Here is a 21,221-nt window from a genome sequence, read left to right as displayed (position 1 = left end):
GTACACGTAAGGCCCATAAAATTGCTACAGCAAAATATGTTTAAAATTTGGATTTTGTTAGAATTAGACTGTGTGTCAAGCCAAGCCACAATTTTTATGAGCCTTGGAAAAAGCCAGAGAAACAGCGCTTTACATCTCTGTTAAGGGAACAACTTGTTACGGAAGCGTCACGTTATTCAAGATAGAACAGAAAAGCATAGCTGACAAATGAATAACTGGGTTCAACCTCGTGGTAAATACATGAGTTTGTGTAATAGGTGAAAATACTGTCACACAACAGCCAACAGCTTTTACCACTTCTTCAGCCAAGGAGTTTTAATGTTGCATATGATCAGCTCCGTAGATCTAACAATCTATAGAGCTTTATAAATAGTATTTTAAATATTAAATACCTGTATTACAATTCCCTTTGTTTGCAGAGAAGAGATAGGCTAGGTGGGTTCATTTTAAACGTGCGACAGGTTGTTGCATTCCAAGAGATATCATGCATTTAAAAGTGAAATACGCCCGGCAGACAAGCGATATGCATTTACTGATCAGTTAAAACACTTGATCACACAAATAATATTTCATATGAATCAGACTTAATCGTTTTTTATGGTAAAAGTAGCAGCATCTAAAGTAGGCTAAATGCATAGATGCATTTTTCAACATTGCAAGATTTTTATTTGTCATCCAACCCCAGTACACGCTGATGCTGGGGCTCGCACTGTTACATTAGTCCAGTCATTTTAAGCCAAAATGGGGGTCGCCCAAGGACAAATTGCAACAGAACCAAACTCAACTAATTTTGTATCCTCAATATGTCCTGAGTAAGGGGAAAAAAGCCCAGAAGAATCCCATTATAGGGGAAAGTTTTGAAAAAGACCCAAATAGCCTATTCATTTTTTTTCTCATGTGAATAGGCTAAAATGTTTAACCTTTAGATATCACCATGAAAATTACTGAGTTGATTACTTACATTTAAGACAAACAAAAATTTTTTTGTTTTTTTTGGTAACCTGAGCAAACGGTGGATAATAATGTATGCGCTAATTTGTATAAATAACACAACATATCTAAACATTGGATATAGCCAGGTGAAAATGTCTGTAGAATCTTGTTGACATCTTACAGTAAAAGACTATAGAGGCAAACAAATGTCACCATAAGGGGCAGAGATTCAGTCATTCATTCAAGGTCCACTCAACTATCACTATAAGCTGTCACTCAGGTGAGAAAGATTTCCTTGTGTTTCTTTTTCCATTAATAAAACATACCTGGTGATCAACTACAATTTATTGGGAACATCTGGATGTGTGTTGAGCTGTGATACGACTATTATTGGTGAAATAATATCTGCAATAATAATTAATAAAGGCTGGTTTAAAGTACTTCTTCCTGTATGTATTAATGCTCATGGGTAGCCAAAGTGGGTTCCATTCAGACCTTAACATTAAGTATTTTACTGTTATATGTCAACAAGATAAAGATATAAAGAGGCCTTAAACTCCAACAATCTTTTGAAAACAGAGTGTTTTAACCACACAAACAGTTGACTCAATTTGAACGAACTAAGCGCCCAAAGATTATTACTGCTCCTTTCAAGGGTGCAAGAAGTTCTCGCCCCGAGTGTAAAGCCAAACGTGATTGGTCGTAGAGAGAACGTGCTACGATTGGCCAGGTCAATGTGGGCATTATCTGATTGGCTTGAGTAAACGGTGAGTGGAGTCCACTTATTTGTGGATTTGTCTGCACGATGATGCTAGAAGTGTTTCAAAATCCACAGATGCGTGAGGGGATTTTACACAGAAAGCGGTTCAAAAATAAATGCCAGGCAGAGTTGTGTTTGTAAAATAATAAAGCATTTGTAAATATTTTTTTATTTGCAAATCTCTTTTTTTTTTTTTTGTGAATTTGATACATTTTTGTGAAACTCTTTACATTTATTTGTGAATCTTAATCTATTTATTTGGAATAATGCAACAATTCTAACCCCATAAACTCAAAGTCAAACATCCGACTCGTGAATTCAGGGTATATCAACTCAGGCTTCAGTGAGAAGTGTCACTTGACAATTTCGAAGATGATGTCGACTGACGAGTATACCAGAAAATTAGGTTTCATACAACACACTCTTATGGCAATTCGTAAGTATTTAACATTTTGACAGATTGGTAGCTAAATTGTATCAATTCATACAATCCCATTCATGTTTTATATGATCTGCTCACTTCAAACTGATGGTTTTGTTTAAAGGGATACTCCACCGAAAAATGAAAATTCTGTCATCATATACTCACCCTCATGTTGTTTCAAACCTGTATGAATTTCTTTCTTCTGCTGCACAGAAAGGAAGATATCTATAAGAATGTGAGTAACCAGACAGTTTTAGATACCATTGACTTCCATAGTATATTTTTTTCCTACTAGTGAAGTCAATGGTATCTAAAACTGTCTGGTTACTCACATTCTTATAGATATCTTCCTTTCTGTGCAGCAGAAGAAAGAAATTCATACAGGTTTGAAACAACATGAGGGTGAGTATATGATGACAGAATTTTCATTTTTCGGTGGAGTATCCCTTTAAGGGGTGGGGTTTGGGGTGGACTTTCATGGTTTAAAAAAAAAAAAATCGTTGAAATTATTTCAGAAAGAATCACATCATACAAATTTATACGAAATCTCCACCTTATAAAACAGTTATGTTTTCACATGAGACCGGGTAGTGTTTATGATGTAATATATAAGATACCTTATTTCTTGCTTATTTTTTCACCGTGATATTTTCTTATTTTTTGTTTTTCGTCAGCTGTTTTAACGTGAGCATTTTGTGTCATGACTTTTGTTTTGTTTTGTTTCCCTAGTTGACAGAAAAACAAAAATTTGGTCAGGCCTGCCATCAAAATTTGAATTGGGGTTTTCCCAACTATGTCTGGAATGCGGCATAAGACAGAAATTAAAGACAGGTAAGCAAGATGATTGGCAAGCTATAATGAGAACAGGAACTAACAAGCATAAAAGGAGATGGCCATCTGTTGCATACTCCACACAAAACTGGAAAGCACTTTCTCGGTCTAAAAAGCTCTAATCTGATTTGCTGACTTCATACAACTCTGAGAGTAAAGGCACATAGGCTATTTTAGCCAGTTTGACTTCTTAACTTCTAATATGCCTGTCATCTACTTCCCATTAGCCAAGCTCACTGACCTCCTCCAGTATGAAGCCAATGGGTGAGACAAATTGAACCATCATACATGAAGAGAAAGCGCAGAATAACTGCGGCTTTGCTGTACATAGCGCGATCTATAATTACATCTCCAGCTATCAAGATCCAATCGCTCCTGTCTCCCTCTTCCCACTTCAAGGGAATCCAAGTGGGGATGGTGAGGAATTTAAAAGGCTGAAGCATTCAAACCTCTGCCAGGGAATTATTCATCCCCAATTTCTCCTCGTAAAGACTCAGAATGCAGAAAAGCAATAGACATTAGAGGGTAATGCCTTGTGCTTTGACTCTCTCTCTCTCTGTGTAATTGCTTTGCATCAAATGTGTAATCATCTCATCCAAGTATTCACATCAGAGTGCTAATGGGCCCATTGAAGCCAATCATGCCAGGAACCTTTAACAAAAGATGCCTCGATAAATGTCCTCTCAGCATCAGCCCACGAATCAGCAAAATGACCAGGGTGATCTGTTTTCTAGAGCATATAAATTCATTGTATGTTTGGATAGCCAACTAGACAGGACCAATGTACGAATCCTCTGGTCAAGATCTCCACAAGGACAGTGAAACCTGAATTTGCAGGGCTTGATTAACATACAAAATATTAAGTAATACAAAATAATGTAAAATTATTTTAATTCAAATCTAAAACTATAAAAAATATATGTAATTTAATTGAATAAATAAATATTCATAACATTTAATAATACAAATACTTTTATAAAAAATAATATTATTTAATTAATTGATACATATCATTTTAATAAATACATCAATATTATTTCATAAATAAAAGAACATTTAATCCACAATATACATAACATTTACATTACAGGGACTTTCATAATGCTGATATATTGTCATTTTCTTCTCTATTCAACCGGACACAATCAGAACAACTCTTTACGCAAGGATCCTGACGAATACTAATGATATCACATTGAAATTACACTGCGCTTTGAACACGGTCTGACTGTGATCTTCCCATATGAAAAGAGGTAATACAAGACAGCAGTTTCTTTCTCCCTCGGCCACACTTTCACTAGCCGCACTCGCTGCCTTCCGCTCCTCAGACAGAAACAGTTAGTGAAGTGAACGGTCTCCTCATTCTTTATTTAATGATCCATCATCACTCTATATGGGTTACTGGGCCTCCGTTTGCCGCCCGCCTGACCGCTTTTGATTGTTTCACAGCTCCTCAGATTCCACTCACTCTTACTTTACTGAGTAAATGCCATTGAATCGTGCTGTTTTCCGACAGCATATGGCTTTTAGCCACAGATACATTAATATATTAATAAACTAAGCCCTAGACACAGTTTTATCAAGCCCACTGATTTACAGACCAGCTAAAAGACTATAAAGCTTCTATAGCTGTGGTGTATTGGATTTGTTCAGTTTATAATCTACATAATACACACACACTTACAATAAATATTTAGCAATATGAGATCAAATGAATGCAATAAAAAGGAATATACTGTAAGAAGAGCATCTCCATGACAACATTGAATATTTCTGTGAGAAGAGAATTGCAAACGGTGTAATAAAGTTAACAGAAATGTCAGTGCAGTTAACCCTTTGTTGCATTTATTATTAAAATCAAAGGACAAACTTAATGTTTCTATTTACTTCAGAAAGAATCACTGCATGGCAAGCCGTTTTAACTTTTATTCATTTCCAGGATATTAATTGTTGATATCAAGAATAACATTTTTGATATCAACAATTACATTTTTTGATATCAAAAATGTAATCGTTGATATCATCAATTGAATTCTTGATATCAAAAATGTTATTCTTGATATCAAAAATGTAATTCTTGATATCAACAATTTAATTGTTGATATCTGTAATTATATTTTCACTAGTGAAATGTCACCATAGGCTGCCATTCAAAATCAATTGTTGATATCAATAATTACATTGTTACTAGTAAAAGTTCGAATTACTGATATCAATAATTCAATTGTCACTAGTTGAAATGTCTATTCTATCAACAATTTAATTGCTAGTAAAATTTTTCATTTTTGATATCTGAAAATGTATTTCTGATATCAATATTATTTCAGATATCTAAAATGGCTTTCTTACTAGTAACAATCACATTCATGATATCAGAAATTAACATTGTCTCTAGTGAAAATTGAATTGTTGATATCAAGAATCAAGGTTTTTACTAGTAAGAATTGTATTTCTGATATGTGAAACTGGAATTTCAACTAGTAAGAAATTAATTCTGGATATCAACAATTGATTTTGAATGGCAGCCTATGGTGACATTTCACTAGTGAAAATACAATTACAGATATCAAGAATTATAGTTTTTACTAGTTGAAATCCAATTGTTGATATCAAGAATTAGCATTGTTACTAGTGGAAATGTCATTTCTGATATCCAAAATAGCCATTGTTACTAGTAGAAATCTAATTCCTGATATCAATAACTATCATTTTAACTAGTGAAAATTGAATTGTTGATTTCAAGGATTCATATCCTGGAAATGAATAAAAGTTCAAACGGCTTGCCATATCACTGCCAATATTTATTTGCGATATTATATATATTTTACTCCTTTCCACTCAACAGAAATAGCAAATAAATACTCCACAAGTACTTGGTGCACCACCACCACATTCATCGGCTGTTTTGAATTTATTACTCTTGTGAGTAGAGGTCAAAGGTCAGAAGGCGATCCCCATGATGGTTTGGATGTCACTTCACATTCTGAATAGTTCAAATTGCTTTTGAATGATGAGGACACGATGTCATAAATAATGATGACTGTGATCAGTGGTTCAAATCAAGTGTAAATCTGCAACAATGAAAGGACATGAAGAGTTGATTTACCTGTTGTAAACTGGCCCTCTAAATGTTGGGTCAAACTTGCGAGGTTCACCTATGGAAATAAAAAAGGAAACATCTAACGTTAATTAGGTATAAGAGATATGAGGTTTAGCAGGGAAAATCATAGACAAATATGAAGTACAGAGAGTCTCGTATCACCCTAAAGGGCCTTGATTTGTGATCGACTGACTGTATGTTATCCCACTTATTACTTATCACAACCAAAAAGTGGTTCCGGTACCCATATTGAGATCACTGCTGTATATCATCAATACATTTTTATTGTTGGGTAAAGAGCTAACAGGATACAGCCTGTTTGTGGAAACGTTCTCATTAAAAATTTCCCAATCTTTGTCACTGAGAGTGACTTCTTTTGCTGGCTACTGTTAAAGACGGCTGCTGTCAACGAGCGGATGACTGACAGCTGGGAAGATTCAAGTAAAAATGGCAGATTTTTTAAGAAGGAAAGAAGATACAGGATGGAAATCCTAAAGCTTGCTTATGTATTCTAGTTTTATCCCCTGCCGTTCCACCTGCCAGACTGTCTGTCGGTGAGGAATCTCTAAACTCTTGCCAATGCAAGACACTGTGTTTGGATTACTTCTCGATGGCTGTTCGATGACTACAAAATGCTTTGTTAAAGTGACTGCTTCAGCATTTAGAGGAAAGAGGAGTGGCTGAAATGGATCTCCTGTGAATTTGTTAGAGGAAACAATATGCTAATTTTCAATTTTCATTAAATATACATACAGTCCTGTATATGAATCACTGGGTTTGCTGTACATTTCATTTTAGGCAAAATAACAACACCAATAAACCAATCTCATGAGACTAAACGAATCACTAAGGCATCACTATCAACATTTCATCTTCCTTTGCTCAGAACCATGTGAACTGCACATCCCTCCTGGTATTTCCTGAATTGTTTTTCTGCAGTCCAAATCATATTACTACCGCCATGCTCTACACCTTGTCTGAATTGGTCTGTCATCTGAGAAGTGACACTAAATCGATGGAGATGGCCGTGGCACATTTAGCAGAGTGACTGAGCATTCCATCAGCTCTGCACAATGGGCCTTTTCTCCCATCAGCCACCTGTAACGCTACAGTGAGCAGAGGGAGGCTTCTGACACATGCAATCACTGTGGACTGTGGCCATAGCGGGCAAGTATAACATGGCCATGTTCCGTTTAATATAGCAATATGAAATATAAAATCATCCTATTTGTAAGGCAGAATTACGTTCCATTCAGGACACAGTTTGATTTGTATACCATCTTGAAATATTAAGTAAGTTGTGTGAGAAAGAATAGGTTTGTGGGCATGGTTTTATATAAATTAGTGATTTGTTTTAGTATTTTAACAGTTTCAAATTACTAAGTGGCCTTTTCATGGTATTTTATGGCAGATTTATTTTTGTAAAATTTTGCAATACTTCACTATAAATTAGAGTGTTCTTTGTATTAAAGGTACATTTATATATTCCAGATTAGTGCTGTCACTCCAACTGAGATCTTCATTGTTTTTGAGGCAGATGAACACTGTAAAAAAAAAAAAAAAAAAAAATGTGTATTATAATTATCTTATATAACACATAAAACAATGAAATATATAAAATAATCAACAAACATATTGATATAAAAAGTCATAACATTATAAGAAAATTTTAAAATTAGGAGTTAAAAGGCATAATATTGCATGAATAAAATATAAATATTTTATTTAAAATAGGCCTATGTTTAAAAATTACAATAATGTGTGATTATAGGTTGCCAAGGCATCAGCTTCGTCATTGCAAGAAATGGATCTGAATTCTATTAATACTATTAATATTATTTTTGTAAATGTGACTCAAATATTACCACAATAATTATCTTCCCATAATTATCTTTATTCTTGAACATTTATGGCTTAAACATTTATGACTTGCAAAAGGCCTATTATGAGGCTATATATGAGATTATATATAATACAGGTAAAACTTTACAATAAGGTTAATTAGTTAACATTTGTTAATAATAATATCTTAGTTAATATTAATATCAACATTTACTAATACATTATTAAAATCAAAGGTTGTATTTGTTAACATTAGTTAATGCACTGCGAGCTAACATGAACAAACAATGAACAGCTGTATTTTTATTAACTAACATTAACAAAGATTAGCAAATACAGTAACAAATGTATTGCTCATTGTTAGTTCATGTTAGTTAATACAATAACTAATGTTAACTAATGAACCTTATTTTAAAGTATATATGTGGAACTAAAATGCACACCTCAAATAGCTTTAATAACAAATTTGTCAAAAGGGAATCTTGACTGTATATTTTGAAATTACGAGTAGCCTATCTTGTATCTTGGGAACACAACATGATTGATGAAACACTTAAAATGCACGATAATGTACATGATGTCGCAAGGTTCAAAATAAATAGATCTTAATTGGATTCGCATCTCATAGGGTGACCACCATTAAACAAACCAAATGTGGGACGATTATAAGTTTGTGTGGGACAATGCGGGACATGTTACCAACACTAAAACATAACCTGAAACTGTTATAATGTCTATCTAACTTAAAACATTTGTATTCTGCCTTAGTTTCAGCTGATAAACGTTCTTTGTTCTTTAGTCCCTTCCAGAAAACACCATTATCACAATGTAACATAACATGTCTTTATTTTACATGTCATTTAAATTTAACATCACTAGCCCAAAGGCATGATGCAGATCACTATTTTTGAAACAGTTCTGACCAAGTCCAACTAAAATCCAACAAAATAAACAATGAACAAATAAAATATAAAACAACATGAAATTAGATCATTGACAGTCTTATATATTAATAATATATTAAACCAAAAACTCAAATTTTTTGGAAAGGATGTGAATTAAAACAACCACAGCAGGGAACAAGTTGATAAATTCTGTTAAATTAAAATTTTAATTGACCGAATTATCCATTTGTTTTCTGACAGGGAACACATGGAACGAATCACCGCATTCACCGGCCCACATTTTGATTGACAGCCGTCACAACCACAACCTACTAGTGACCGTGTTGTTTACTCCTTTCTTTTCAACCATTGGATAGGATTTAAGAAACGGCTGTTGTATTTGTACTTCTGACGGAGCGCTGCTAAAAAGTACGCCGCAAAAAGAATAAATAAAATGCTTTCTTAAAAAGGCAAAAGAACGCATGCACGTTCTCTTAATATGATAATCAAAAAACAATAGACTGATGAAAATGCGGGACATTTTCTCAATATGCTACGTGCGGGACAAGGGGTGAAAATGCTGTGCGGTACAACGCAAAGCGGGACGGGTGGTCACCCTAATCTCAAACCTTTACCACATGTAAACACTGTGGATCTTTTATTTAATCTACTTTTTATTTTCGACCTGCAACAAGAGCAGGGACCTCCATTATCCACAGCATGACCATCTGACATTTGAATACAAAACAAAAACTGCAGTGGCTATCCAGTGTAGCTGTGAATGAAAGATGGCAGTCCACCTCCTTATAAATTCCCCTCAACTACCCGACTCTCAGAGTGGAGGAGGGCTACAATTCAAGAGTAATTAGAGTTAAGAAAGTTAAAAGTCGCTGGAGATGTGGCTTATGATTTAATTCTGCTCTGGCATAGGGCCTTCAGCACTACAAACTGATTAAAACAAACAAAGCTAGCTGTTGTGCATTCACCTTCCTCCACACTCATTCCTCCAGAGGTATTCAATCAATACGGCCCATTAGAGACCACGCCACATAGGCCTACAAGAAAGTCAATATCAAACACAGAAAACATGCACAACACAATGCAGTGCACATTAACACACCCTCAGGAAACTTGAGACAAATGCTCATTAAACCACTTTTAATAGAGAACTACATATACTGTGACTAACACAACTTTAACTGTCAGTAATGCAAAGCAATACAGAGATGCGTGACATTTTCTTTTTGATCCAATACTAAGGCCAAAATCTATTTTAATACTGAATAATTTCAGAGATTTCTGGGGATAAAATGGGTATTTAAAGCCATTATGATCATCGAACAGGGCTAAACCGCAAATTATCAGACTTATTTATTTATTAACAACAGTTAGTGCAGAGGTGACGCACAAAACACAGCAAATGAATAAATAAAGGGAATAGATGCCCACACAATGATATTAAAGACAATAATGCACAAATGAATCAAACAAAAATAGTCCCACGCCATATATCACACAACCCATCTGGCTAATTTATCAGTAGCTATGTTTTATGTTTTTGTTGTCTAGTAGAACATGAACTGAAATTGAATTCATTTGTTTGACAAGAAGAGTTCTGTCACGTATGGTTGAAGAAAAGCGCATGAAGATGAGGAATCAAACGAAAAGAATACTCAGGTGATCGCAGGAGAAGAACGTAACTTAACCACTTTAACATTGAGGATACCGTCTGACACGAAGGAACAGAATGAAACTCAAGGCTTAAATACACGGGGAACGTAATCAAGGTGAACAGAAACAAGTGTGTAGAAACTATAACAGCCAGGGAAACTAACTAGGAACTCAGGAAGGCAAAACAGTAACAGAACACAGTGGAAACGAAAACATAGCCAGTATGAAAATATTGAGACTTTTTGTTGGGTATAAGAATCCGAGATAATATAATGCAATTGCACCGCTAAACTAAATATTACAACAACACTTACATTATAACTACGTTATAATTATATACATCTACACTTTAAAAGTGTGGGGTCAGAAAGATTTTCTTTTGAAAGACATTAATGCTTTTATTAAACAAGGATACATTAAATGTAGCCTATCAAAAGTGACAGTTAAGACAAATCATCATTAGAGTGATTTCTGAAGGATCATGTGACACTGAAGACTGGAGTAATGATGCTGAAAATTCAGCTTTGCATCACAGGAATAAATTAAGATGACTTTTTTAATCCAATGTAAATGTATGTTCCAGTTACATTTAATTGTAACTTTTTTTTTTTTAAATCAAACTATCAAAACACCCATATATAATTCTATTTTGTAACACTAACAATGTGATTACTGTTCTATTTATTAAAACTAATGAAGTAACAAAAACCTTCACATATCTTGTTTAAGTCATTTCAAGTTTGACTTGACATAGGGGAGAGCAGGGCACAAAGTAACGCTTTTTGACTTTCTCAGTTTGTGTAAATCTACTTATGGTTCAGAGTATTTATTTTTTTCCCACATTAATTTTCCACATGTCTAGTACAATTATGTGGTTTTGTTTTATTAATACAGTATACACTTTTTTCTTGATATACCCCGAAAGAATGGAAGTGAAATGTGACAACATGCCCCATAGGTGGGGTTCATTGTAAAATATGAGGGGCACATGACCATATGACAGCTTAAAATGTTATCTGATCTAATAAATAAAAAATACAAGACGAACTAAAATATTTTCTAAATAAAATACAATTATTAACTTTTTCATATAAAATAATGGCAATTTTTAATAATTAAATATAAACTCATTTTTGAGTTTTGACTACGAACACAGGAAAACACAGCTATACAACATAGTTCAAAACAAATAAATAATTCATTTCTGAACATTGACTCTTAGGGCCCTATTTTAACGATCTGAAACACAAGTATCATGCGCAAAGCGCAAGTAACTTTGTGGGCGGGTCTCGGCGCTGTTGCTATTTTCCCGGCGGGATAAATGACTCTTGCGCCAGGCGCAAATCTAAAATGGGTTGGTCTGAAGTAGCTTCATTATTCATAGGTGTGGTTTGGGCGTAACGTGAAATAAACCAATCAGAGCGTCATCTCACATTCCCTTTAAGAGCAGACGCGCTTTTTCCATAGCGGATTGCTATTGTAACGGCGGATTTGCCAGGCGCGCGCCAGGAGCGGTTCACAGCCGAGGAGACCGACGTTCTCGTCACGGCCGTAAAAGAGAGAAGTTACATTGAAATGGAGAAACCCACCCAAATTAACTTCGGTTAAACAGGCGTATGATATTTTGGGTAAATGTGTAAGCTAGATGTAGGCTTTTATAATAAATTATCTATCTATCTATCTATCTATCTATCTATCTATCTATCTATCTATCTATCTATCTATCTATCTATCTATCTATCTATCTATCGTAATAATGTATGATTTGCAAAAATGAAAACTGCTGCTTCTGTGTAGATGAGAGAATCAAAGTGCGCGTTGTGCACACGCTACATTGATTATGGCCAAGCATGCGCCCTTAAAATAGCATATGAATAACATGCGCAACGCGCCACTGACTTTAAACTATTTTTTCCTGGTTAGTGGCGCAATTGTTTTCTAAACCATCAAAATAGCATGAAGGAACGTTTGCGCCGGAACACGCCTCCTTTTTTGCGCTGAACCGCCCAGGGAGCGCAAGTTCATTCCCTAGTTTAGCGCCGTGCTTCTGTGGAGGGAAAAGCGCGCTTTGCGCAGGTGCAAAATAGGAATGATACATGCGTCGGTGTACAAAGTCAATTGCGCTGGGTGCAAGATAGGGCCCTCAGTCTTTATTCACCTTTTTCTAATGTTTTCTCAATAGAATTAATAAAAGTATAGAATATAATAGCATATTTCTTATAGGGGCTCATTGTGTTACAACATGCCCCACCTGCACAACTGGGATTTAAACCCAGCTAGTGTCTTCTGCTAGTTAGCGAAGCATTAAAGAACTATCTCAACTGTTAAATAACATATTGGAGATGAAAATAATATCAGATTTGTCTAATTTTAAATAAACACAAAACATAGAGATGAAAAATTAACTTAAGTAAGAAATTTACTTTTGCTATGGTTTAACAAATGTCTATGGATATCTTCCAAAAAAAACAAAAAATGTGCCGCAATTTTTTCTCTATATAGTATTGATATGGCAACTAGTAAATACACCAAGTTTCGTCATGCTAGCATGTGTGGAAGTATTTAAAACAAGTGTGTTACAACTAGCCCAGTGTTACGTTGTGCCCCGCGCTCCCCTAAAGCAGTGATATCTAAGTGAGTTTTTTTTAAAACTTACTTCTTATCTAGTCTTCCCATTAACTAACACCCTTTATTCATCCGGACCAATTCTCAAATACATAAAAAAAAAAAAGAGGCGGAATTAATCGCGGGAACAGCCAGTCCTATCTTGATGAAGACATTGCCTCCTCCTCTTTTGCCCATTCTTTCTCAACTTAAGAGTACTTCTTAGCATGGCTCAAAATACATCAGGCTCGCTCTACTGTGGTAAACATTCAGTGGATTTGGCCCAGAGCCAGAGCATTAATGAAAGCCCAGGAAATCCTGAGTTTAGCGGGGCTTCAGAGGTGCATGGATGGGTTCTTTTATCTCTCTATTTGGTGGAGTGGACCTTCCGTAGGCGTTCCGAGAACGAGAGCTACTCATTACCGGCAGCACTGCAAATGACAAGCACTCATAACATCTTTATTCTTAGAACAAGCTTCACTATGGTGTCTCTACATTAGGGTTGATGCATCTCTGGTGAGATGGACAACTTTTGAAGATCATGTTTTATTTCACAAAGTAAATAAATTAATATAATGCCCGTATTGGGAAAGATACACAGAGCTCCTGTCGCACATGTGTTGTTAGAAGTATATCAGGCTGTTTCTCTGTTTCTGTTCATTAGCGCAGAGCTGTTCTCACCATAACTACCTATCATCACTGCTCAACTCCTCCTTAAGGACCATTCACACTGACAGTGCGGTTGCAGAGTCTAGCCTAAGGAGGTCTATAACACCTGGAGAAAGCCATCCATTAGTTATCTCAATGCTTCAGCTGTTGCCTCTGGAAGTAGGCAATTTCAGCTTTGCCATCTCATGGGTGCTCAGTTCTGCTCTCAGGTTGTTTTGAGACAAAAACCTGAGCTGGGGCTTATGTTAACCAGGCAAACTTTGTCTTCTGGTTTGTTATCTGCGGCTGTGAATGAAGCTAATGGCTGAAAAACCAATAGAAAATCACCAAGGAAGATTCAAATGAATGCATATCTCCAGTGACCTGCTCATTCATTTTCATCCAAGTATGACCAAAGACAAAACTTTTTAGCAATGAGTAACTCCAAGTCATGGTAACATTGGTGTTATCATGAAGTATGCATGCAAAAATTTACCAATAAAGTGATCATTATTTTTAAAAAACTGGCCAATATTAAGATTTCTATATATAAGACTAAAATAGATTAAAAATAAAACACTAAAAACTAAAATCCAATTTTTTTTAATCCTACAATTCAGACATCATAACATTATAAGTCACAGTATGAAAAAATTTGATTCATTTTGAGATTTGCTAAAGAACAGTGATACTTTTTTGTGTCATCATACAAATGTTTTCCCAGTGTGTGTGTGTGTGTGTGTGTGTGTGTGTGTGTGTGTGTGTGTGCGTTTTAAGCGGGATGAAAATGCATAGTGCCAAACACTAGTGCCAAACACTAGTCCCAAACACTAGTGCCAAACACTAGTACCAAACACTAGTACCAAACACTAGTGCCAAACACTAGTACCAAACACTAGTACCAAACACATGAATGAAATAACTTGCAGTGCGTAGATCCGAAGCCCATTCGATTTTATTGTCTAGAGGCCACAAATAAATAGCAAAAGTGCAAAAAAGTGCCAGGTGCGCAAAACGTTTTCGAGTTCAACCCTTCACCAGTGCCATGTGTTTCCAAGCGTACACCCATTTTCTATGGGATATAGTCAGATTCCGGACATTACCGCAGGTGTATGCTTGGCACTGATGAAGGGTTGAACCTAAAAAGTGCACCTTGCACTTTATTTGTGGCCTCTGGACAATAAAATCGTATGAGCTTTTTGGCCAATTTTCGTGTCCGGATCTTTTTTCTGAGATTTGTGTTTGTTTTAAAGAATGAATTGTTGTCAATAAGACATGACAATCTCAAAGGCCCAAAAAGATGCAAAAAAAAAAAAAGAAGCTCCATACACAGAAGGAAGCAAGTAGGAAAGACTGTCCTCATTTGCCAGGGATTTTGAAGGATTCAGGGTGAGATTTGTAAACACTACACCCCTCCATCCCCCACTTCCTCTTATCCTGTTAAACAGGCCCAGTGTCTCTACCCAAGTGTACCTTGGATACGTGCTCAGAGACAGGATTGATTACTGTGGACAGGCTCATCCCAATCCCACAGCAACCTAGAGGGAAAACCCTGAAGGCGGACAGAGTTGACTTCTGTTGTACAGGTGTGCTCGACTGATGTCCTCTACAGGTGAAACTCTGGCCTGGATATTGATATGGATAAGGAAGCCACAGGGGCCATATAGAAAAGGAAACCCAAAATGATCACAGCCAACTCAAACAGAAAGTGAGAAACAAAAACAATTCTTGAAGTAAAAAAAATCTTGCTATCAAATAGGTTGCAGGAATCGTTGTGTGCAAAACATTAGACACAAGAATTATATGAGCATTTGCATAAGGAACCAGTGTAACTGATGGATGTCCTTCTCTGTATCTTAACACTGCTCGGCGGCTCCATGGAAACAGACGTTTAATTCATCCGGGAGGCTTAATTACATTAGCTTAATGTGTGCCACTGCACGGATCTGCAACAATTTAGATGAAGTTAGACAGTTGATATTTACCTCAGCTTTAAAACCAAAGGAATTGAGGTTTAAATTGGGATCACTGGGTGGTAGTTATTACAGAGATAAATCACAGAAAAGTTTTAATTCTGTTACCATTTACTGACTCGGATGCATAGAAGAGAAGAAATAAATACAGCCTCGACTCTTAAAAATACTGGAACTTCTAGTGGAAAAAATACTTCTTTTTTTTCTTTTTAAAGAACTGTTCACTGAAATGTTCTTTGAGGAACTCAAAATTCTTCTTCAATCAATCAATCAATCAATCAATCAATCAATAAATAAATAAATCAATAAATCAATAAATAAATAAACAAATAAATAAATAAATAAATAAATAAATCATACTGAACCCAACATTTTTGAATGTATGTGAATTTATATTTTATAATTGTTACTTTATTCCTTTTAATTGTGACTTTATATTTCACAATATGACTTTTTACTGTAATTGTAACTTTATTTCTCTTTTTATCACAATTTTACAAACTTGATCTCATACTCTGAGGCAGAAACTGGCTTCCGTACTATTTATAAACATGTATTATTATTTTTTATTTTTTTTCATCTGAGGATCAAAACAGGATAATTTCATAGCATGTTCAAGCTGCTCTTTACATACAATGAAAGTGAAAGGTGACCACAGCTATCAGGCAAAATGTTTAGTAAATAATTTAAATGTATTTGTTTGGTTTCATAAGACTTGGAATATATCACAAGTATATACTAGTTTTATGATGCTCTTTTGGTACTTTTTTGTTCTGGTCCCCATCCACCCTCATTGTATGAAAAAGAGAGCAGCACATACTTTTTGCTAAATATCTTATTTTGTATTCCACAGTAGAAAGTAAGTTGGATATTCTGGAAGAGGGTGAGTAAATGATGCGAGGTTTTTGGGGTCAACTATTCTTAAAAAAATTTAAAATAAATGAGCCTCCTCATTAATATAAAAGAGCTGTGCCTGTGCTGGGTTTTCATTATTTCTTAAAGTGTTTTTTTATTTTTATTATATATATTCTAAGTCGGTCTGCCACGATTCTGAACAGACGACTAGCCAAAATAACATGCAATTTTCTAGAGGTTCTGACAAAACGTTAATTGCTGCAGTCTATTTAAAAAATATTGAATTAATCTGAATAAATCAATTAAAATAAAATCGTTTTGAATGAATGATTCAATGACTCACTCAGACCACTTGTTTCATTACTGGATAAATCAGTGTTTTTGAACAAATCTCTTGAATGAATGATTCAATGACAAATACATGTTTTTAATAGTCACTTGTCACAACTATGTAATTGATACAATCTTTATTTGAAACGTCAAGTTACATTCAAAAAGGTGATTTAACTGATTTTGATCGCAAAAGCAGTTTGCATACAAAGCTGTTTTTTTTTTATTATAATAGCATTATAACAATAAGAATAACCTTTTTATGATATAAGAAAATATAATGCTCCTCACTAGAGTTATTTTTCTAGCAAACTATCAAGTGATTTAATGGCTTTCCTTTATTATTTTGAAGGTTTCAAAACATCTTGCCAAAGGACTGCAGTTGAAAATTATCCAGATGGCTAACACTGGCACATTTACAGAAATGTTGATTAATGTGTGTTGTCCTTATAAAATAAAGAAAGAAAGAGAAAAAGGTAAATGTGATGTTTTTTTGACGTCTTTCCGCGGTTGTAACACTGATTGAGCGATTACATTAGACAGGATTCATTTCAGAAAGTTGTGTTGTATCTTTCAATATACCTTCTGATGTTCATTCATGTTTATTTGGTGCTGTAACTAGTAGTTAAGAGGAAGAGATGATCGGTTCAGTGCACTACAGCGTTCTGTCACGACACATTAGAGCACCAAAACTGCATTTCTTGTTTGAATTTTGAACCTAGCCTATACATAACAACCGCTCTTTCTCAACAACGGCTCAGTGGCAGCGCCAACACAAATTTGAATCGCTGTGATCGCACCTGTCAAAGGCTTAATACACACAGGCGAATCGTTTTCATTTAGGAATAAGATCGTACAGATCTAACATAGGGTCTTCCCAAAGATTCTCCTTAAATTTCAGGAATTTATAAGAAACGAACCCATTAGACAAGCTTCTTAAATTGGATGCCCTGCAGCACAACATATATTACCATTATCATAGCTTGTCAGAAACAGTTACATATAACACAGCTCCAGTGTGCATGAATGGCGTTGCAGCCGAGTGAGTGGCTGTTCAGCTTGGCAGGTACATGATAGGAGAAGGCAGTAAAGATGGTGGGCTGGGACCAGCTAACCCTTTCCAAATTCTTAAAATCATCTTTCCTATTCACAAAACTGATCTCAGATCCGCGTGATGCAACAACTCCCACTGGGTGACAGAGCTCACATCCAGACGTCCTGGGTCAGACCCGTGGAGTTGGGGGTTAGTTGGAGCTTTGCCTGATCCGGATTGAGCTCTCTGGTCCAGAGCGCAGCTCCACACGCATGCGGCCTCCCTCAGACAGGATTAAAACTCTGATTGGTCAGATCAGGGGATAACGGTGGACAGCAGGAGAAGTGCTAGTCAGGTACCCGAGCAGCTGGACTGACAGATGATCCTGTTCGCTAATGAATGAGAAATCTGGCAACAATGGAAGTAAATCCCAAAGCCGTAACTCAAAGTCGTATCAAATTATATCTACAGCCTCCCCGTTACACTGGAGAAGTAGATACACCTCATAGGCTCATTCAAACACCTGAGAATATGATCCATGCATTTCACCAAAACAATAATATATATATATAAAAAAAACATGCCATCTATATACATTTTTAATAAATAATTTATATAAAATTTATATAAAATAAATACATTTAGAATATAAAATGCTATTATTATTATTAATGATTAATTGCAATAAATTAACATTAAATGGAAAGCCCTAATAATGTCTTGTACCAGCTTCTGCACATAAAACCAGCATTGTCTTCCAGTGATGTTCAGTGGCTGATTGCATAAACTGTTTAGACTAGTCTTACTAGTTAGTCATCAAATTTTTTTCATTGGTCGTAATTTTTGTCAGTTACATACATCTAATTTGAATCCGAAAAGTAAGATTGATTAGCCCTTAGCAAACTGCTCGTTTGTCAGACTATTTCTTAGGACACACACTGCATCCGGGTAAGTACTACATTTAGTTTGAAACTTGCTTTGCGACTGTTAAAAAAAATGGTCAATATAGTATATTCGTATGCATTACATTCGCAACGTGTGACCTACGGCGTCAGTCGCATCACTTCACTTCCATTCATTGGTCTCATGGGATAGTAAAGTGTCCAGTGAATTCGCACAACAGAATCTTGTCCAATGTTGTAGATCATTTAAGTACTTTTCACCTACTGTTTTATGAATACTATGAATTCGGACATGCTATTGGCTCCAGGGGTGCCTTTAGATTACCAGAGGCCCCTGGGCTACAGCTTTACAGTAGGCCCCCCATACCCCGAATAAAAATGTCTCTAGTCCATTAGTCAATACATAGATCTTTCAATTTGTGCTAGAACTAGAAACGTTTTTCCTTGTTTTTCTAGCTGAAAAGTCTAGCCATGACAGGTATTAAAGCGAGGCTGTGAGGGATAGACTTATCGTGTTTTCTATGGTATCTGCTGTAAAAAGCTGTATAAAGCTCCAAGATCCCTTTTTGCAGTGTTTTGTCAGCAGAACAATCCATTAAATAACAGTTAAACCCACTGAAGAGATATGTTGTGGTTATCACTCACAGCCTTGCTTTCATTCCTGTTAAAAATCAAAGATAGCGCTGCTGTGAATAAGGTCTATGAATGTGCAACGGGATCTATCAACTCTAACCACATTGGCAATGTCTAAAGTAATATCAAATATGGCGATATAAAAAAACTGTATATTCTTATCACATTTAAAACAACAAAAGTCAAGGCTTTAATACCCGAGTGAGAGCGGAGCATTTGAGTCGCGCAGAACACAAAACTGACAGGAAAGTGACTGGATCTAACCTTCAAATGACACGCAGATTATATCCATGCCTATTTAAGTTACGGAACCAGCATTCAGCAAAAAGTGTCTCTCTCGGATTGTAAGATATTAAAATGCGTTATTAAACCCGAAAATGCATTAGTTCTGAAAATGTAAGGGTGTAAGTTTGGTTATAGAATGCTGTTGCCACTGCTGCAAACTCCCATATATATAAAATAAATAATTATAAAAAAAAAATAGAAACCTGTACATGAATGCGTCCCTATGTTTTCCACCTTCTATATAGTACAGTCTTAACATAGGTCCTTTCCCAAATGGCTAAACACTCTAAACACTTGCTGTCTTCCTACAAGTCCACACCTTTCTGACGTAACGGCGGTTTGACTGTCTACTGCGGATCATGCACTAGTGTGGGCTCGGGAAAGTGAAAGATTTAGGGTGCATATCGACTGCAAAGGGAAAGCTAGTGAGCACCCTTCTGAAACTTAATATGACAAATGAGACACCCTAGGGTCTCGTGGACTTTACAATAACACGTGCATGCGACGCCATTACAAATCCACAAGACCGTAAGTGTATATGAAATGTGCCATTTGGAACAGGGCCATTTTTGGTGCGTTAAAGTCATGCCAAAAAGATTGTATTTAGAGTTGAACGCACATGAATGCCACCACAAAGTTGTAAATATGAGTGAGAAGCTCAGGGTTTTCTTTAAGCCCTGATCTTTACGAGTTGGCATGTCAGTGAGAAGCGGAATACTGCAATATTTATATGTATTTAGTAATATATACATTACAACAAAACTTTTCAACTCGTAAATACGAACTTCCCAGTAGTACTTGAAAGCTCCATATGCAACTGGCACCAGATGACAAAACCTCTACAAATCCATAATCTTAAAATATTAAATTTGTGGAATGAATCAGGCAGAACGTTATTTTTCACACAAATAATATGAGCTTTGAAATCTAGTTGGTTTAAAAAAATACCGTAAATGATCAAATACAAGAACAAAATAAGAAGAGCCTGCTTCATGCACATTATCACAAAGCATCTATTAGTGGCTGGTTCACAAAAGGATCCTGTTTCACACGCAAATTTTGAGCATGCATCTAAAATGCCATTTATGCTGCATTTCCGAGTCAAAATACATTTTACAGATCACAATGAAATACATAGCCTACTGTAGGCTATAACTCTCTTCCTCCCTCTCTGCAGGGACTGACACATCCTGCTGTGAGAACTTGCTTTTCTTCTTTAGCATTTCTATAGTATAATTCTTTCCCATATCCCATCTTAAATTACAAAAGCAGCATCTGAAATATGTATACCACCAAAAAATATGCATTTACTGCACAGAGCTGACTTAAATACAGTTACAGAGAAATTACGCAAGCAAAAATAATGTTGTAAAATTTTATTTTCAATATAGAAACATGAAAATATATATAAAAAAAAAATTTATACATGAAAGACATACTCTGTCATGACATCAACAAAGTTTAAGTGGTTCCGTGTTTGAGAATTTGAACGGAATTGATGCGACAGATGTTG

The 21,221-nt window shown here is 35.5% G+C and overlaps 1 protein-coding gene across 3 annotated transcripts in view; it reads right to left on the bottom strand.

Annotated features, from left to right (window-relative positions):
- slc44a5a (solute carrier family 44 member 5a) overlaps window positions 1-21,221 on the bottom strand; it is a 92,556-nt gene that overhangs the window by 35,524 nt on the left and 35,811 nt on the right. For all 3 annotated transcript variants that reach the window (XM_082172470.1, XM_082172468.1, XM_082172469.1), the window contains exon 2: window positions 6,055-6,103. In XM_082172470.1, coding sequence (XP_082028596.1) covers window positions 6,055-6,103 — 49 coding nt within the window. The remainder of the gene's footprint in view (window positions 1-6,054; window positions 6,104-21,221) is intronic.

Source organism: Leuciscus leuciscus (assembly GCF_965113295.1).
Source record: "Leuciscus leuciscus genome assembly, chromosome: 6".
NCBI classification, from domain to species: domain Eukaryota; kingdom Metazoa; phylum Chordata; class Actinopteri; order Cypriniformes; family Leuciscidae; genus Leuciscus; species Leuciscus leuciscus.
Note: the sequence above shows the minus strand (reverse complement) of the source record. Positions and strands in the feature narration are given on the sequence as shown.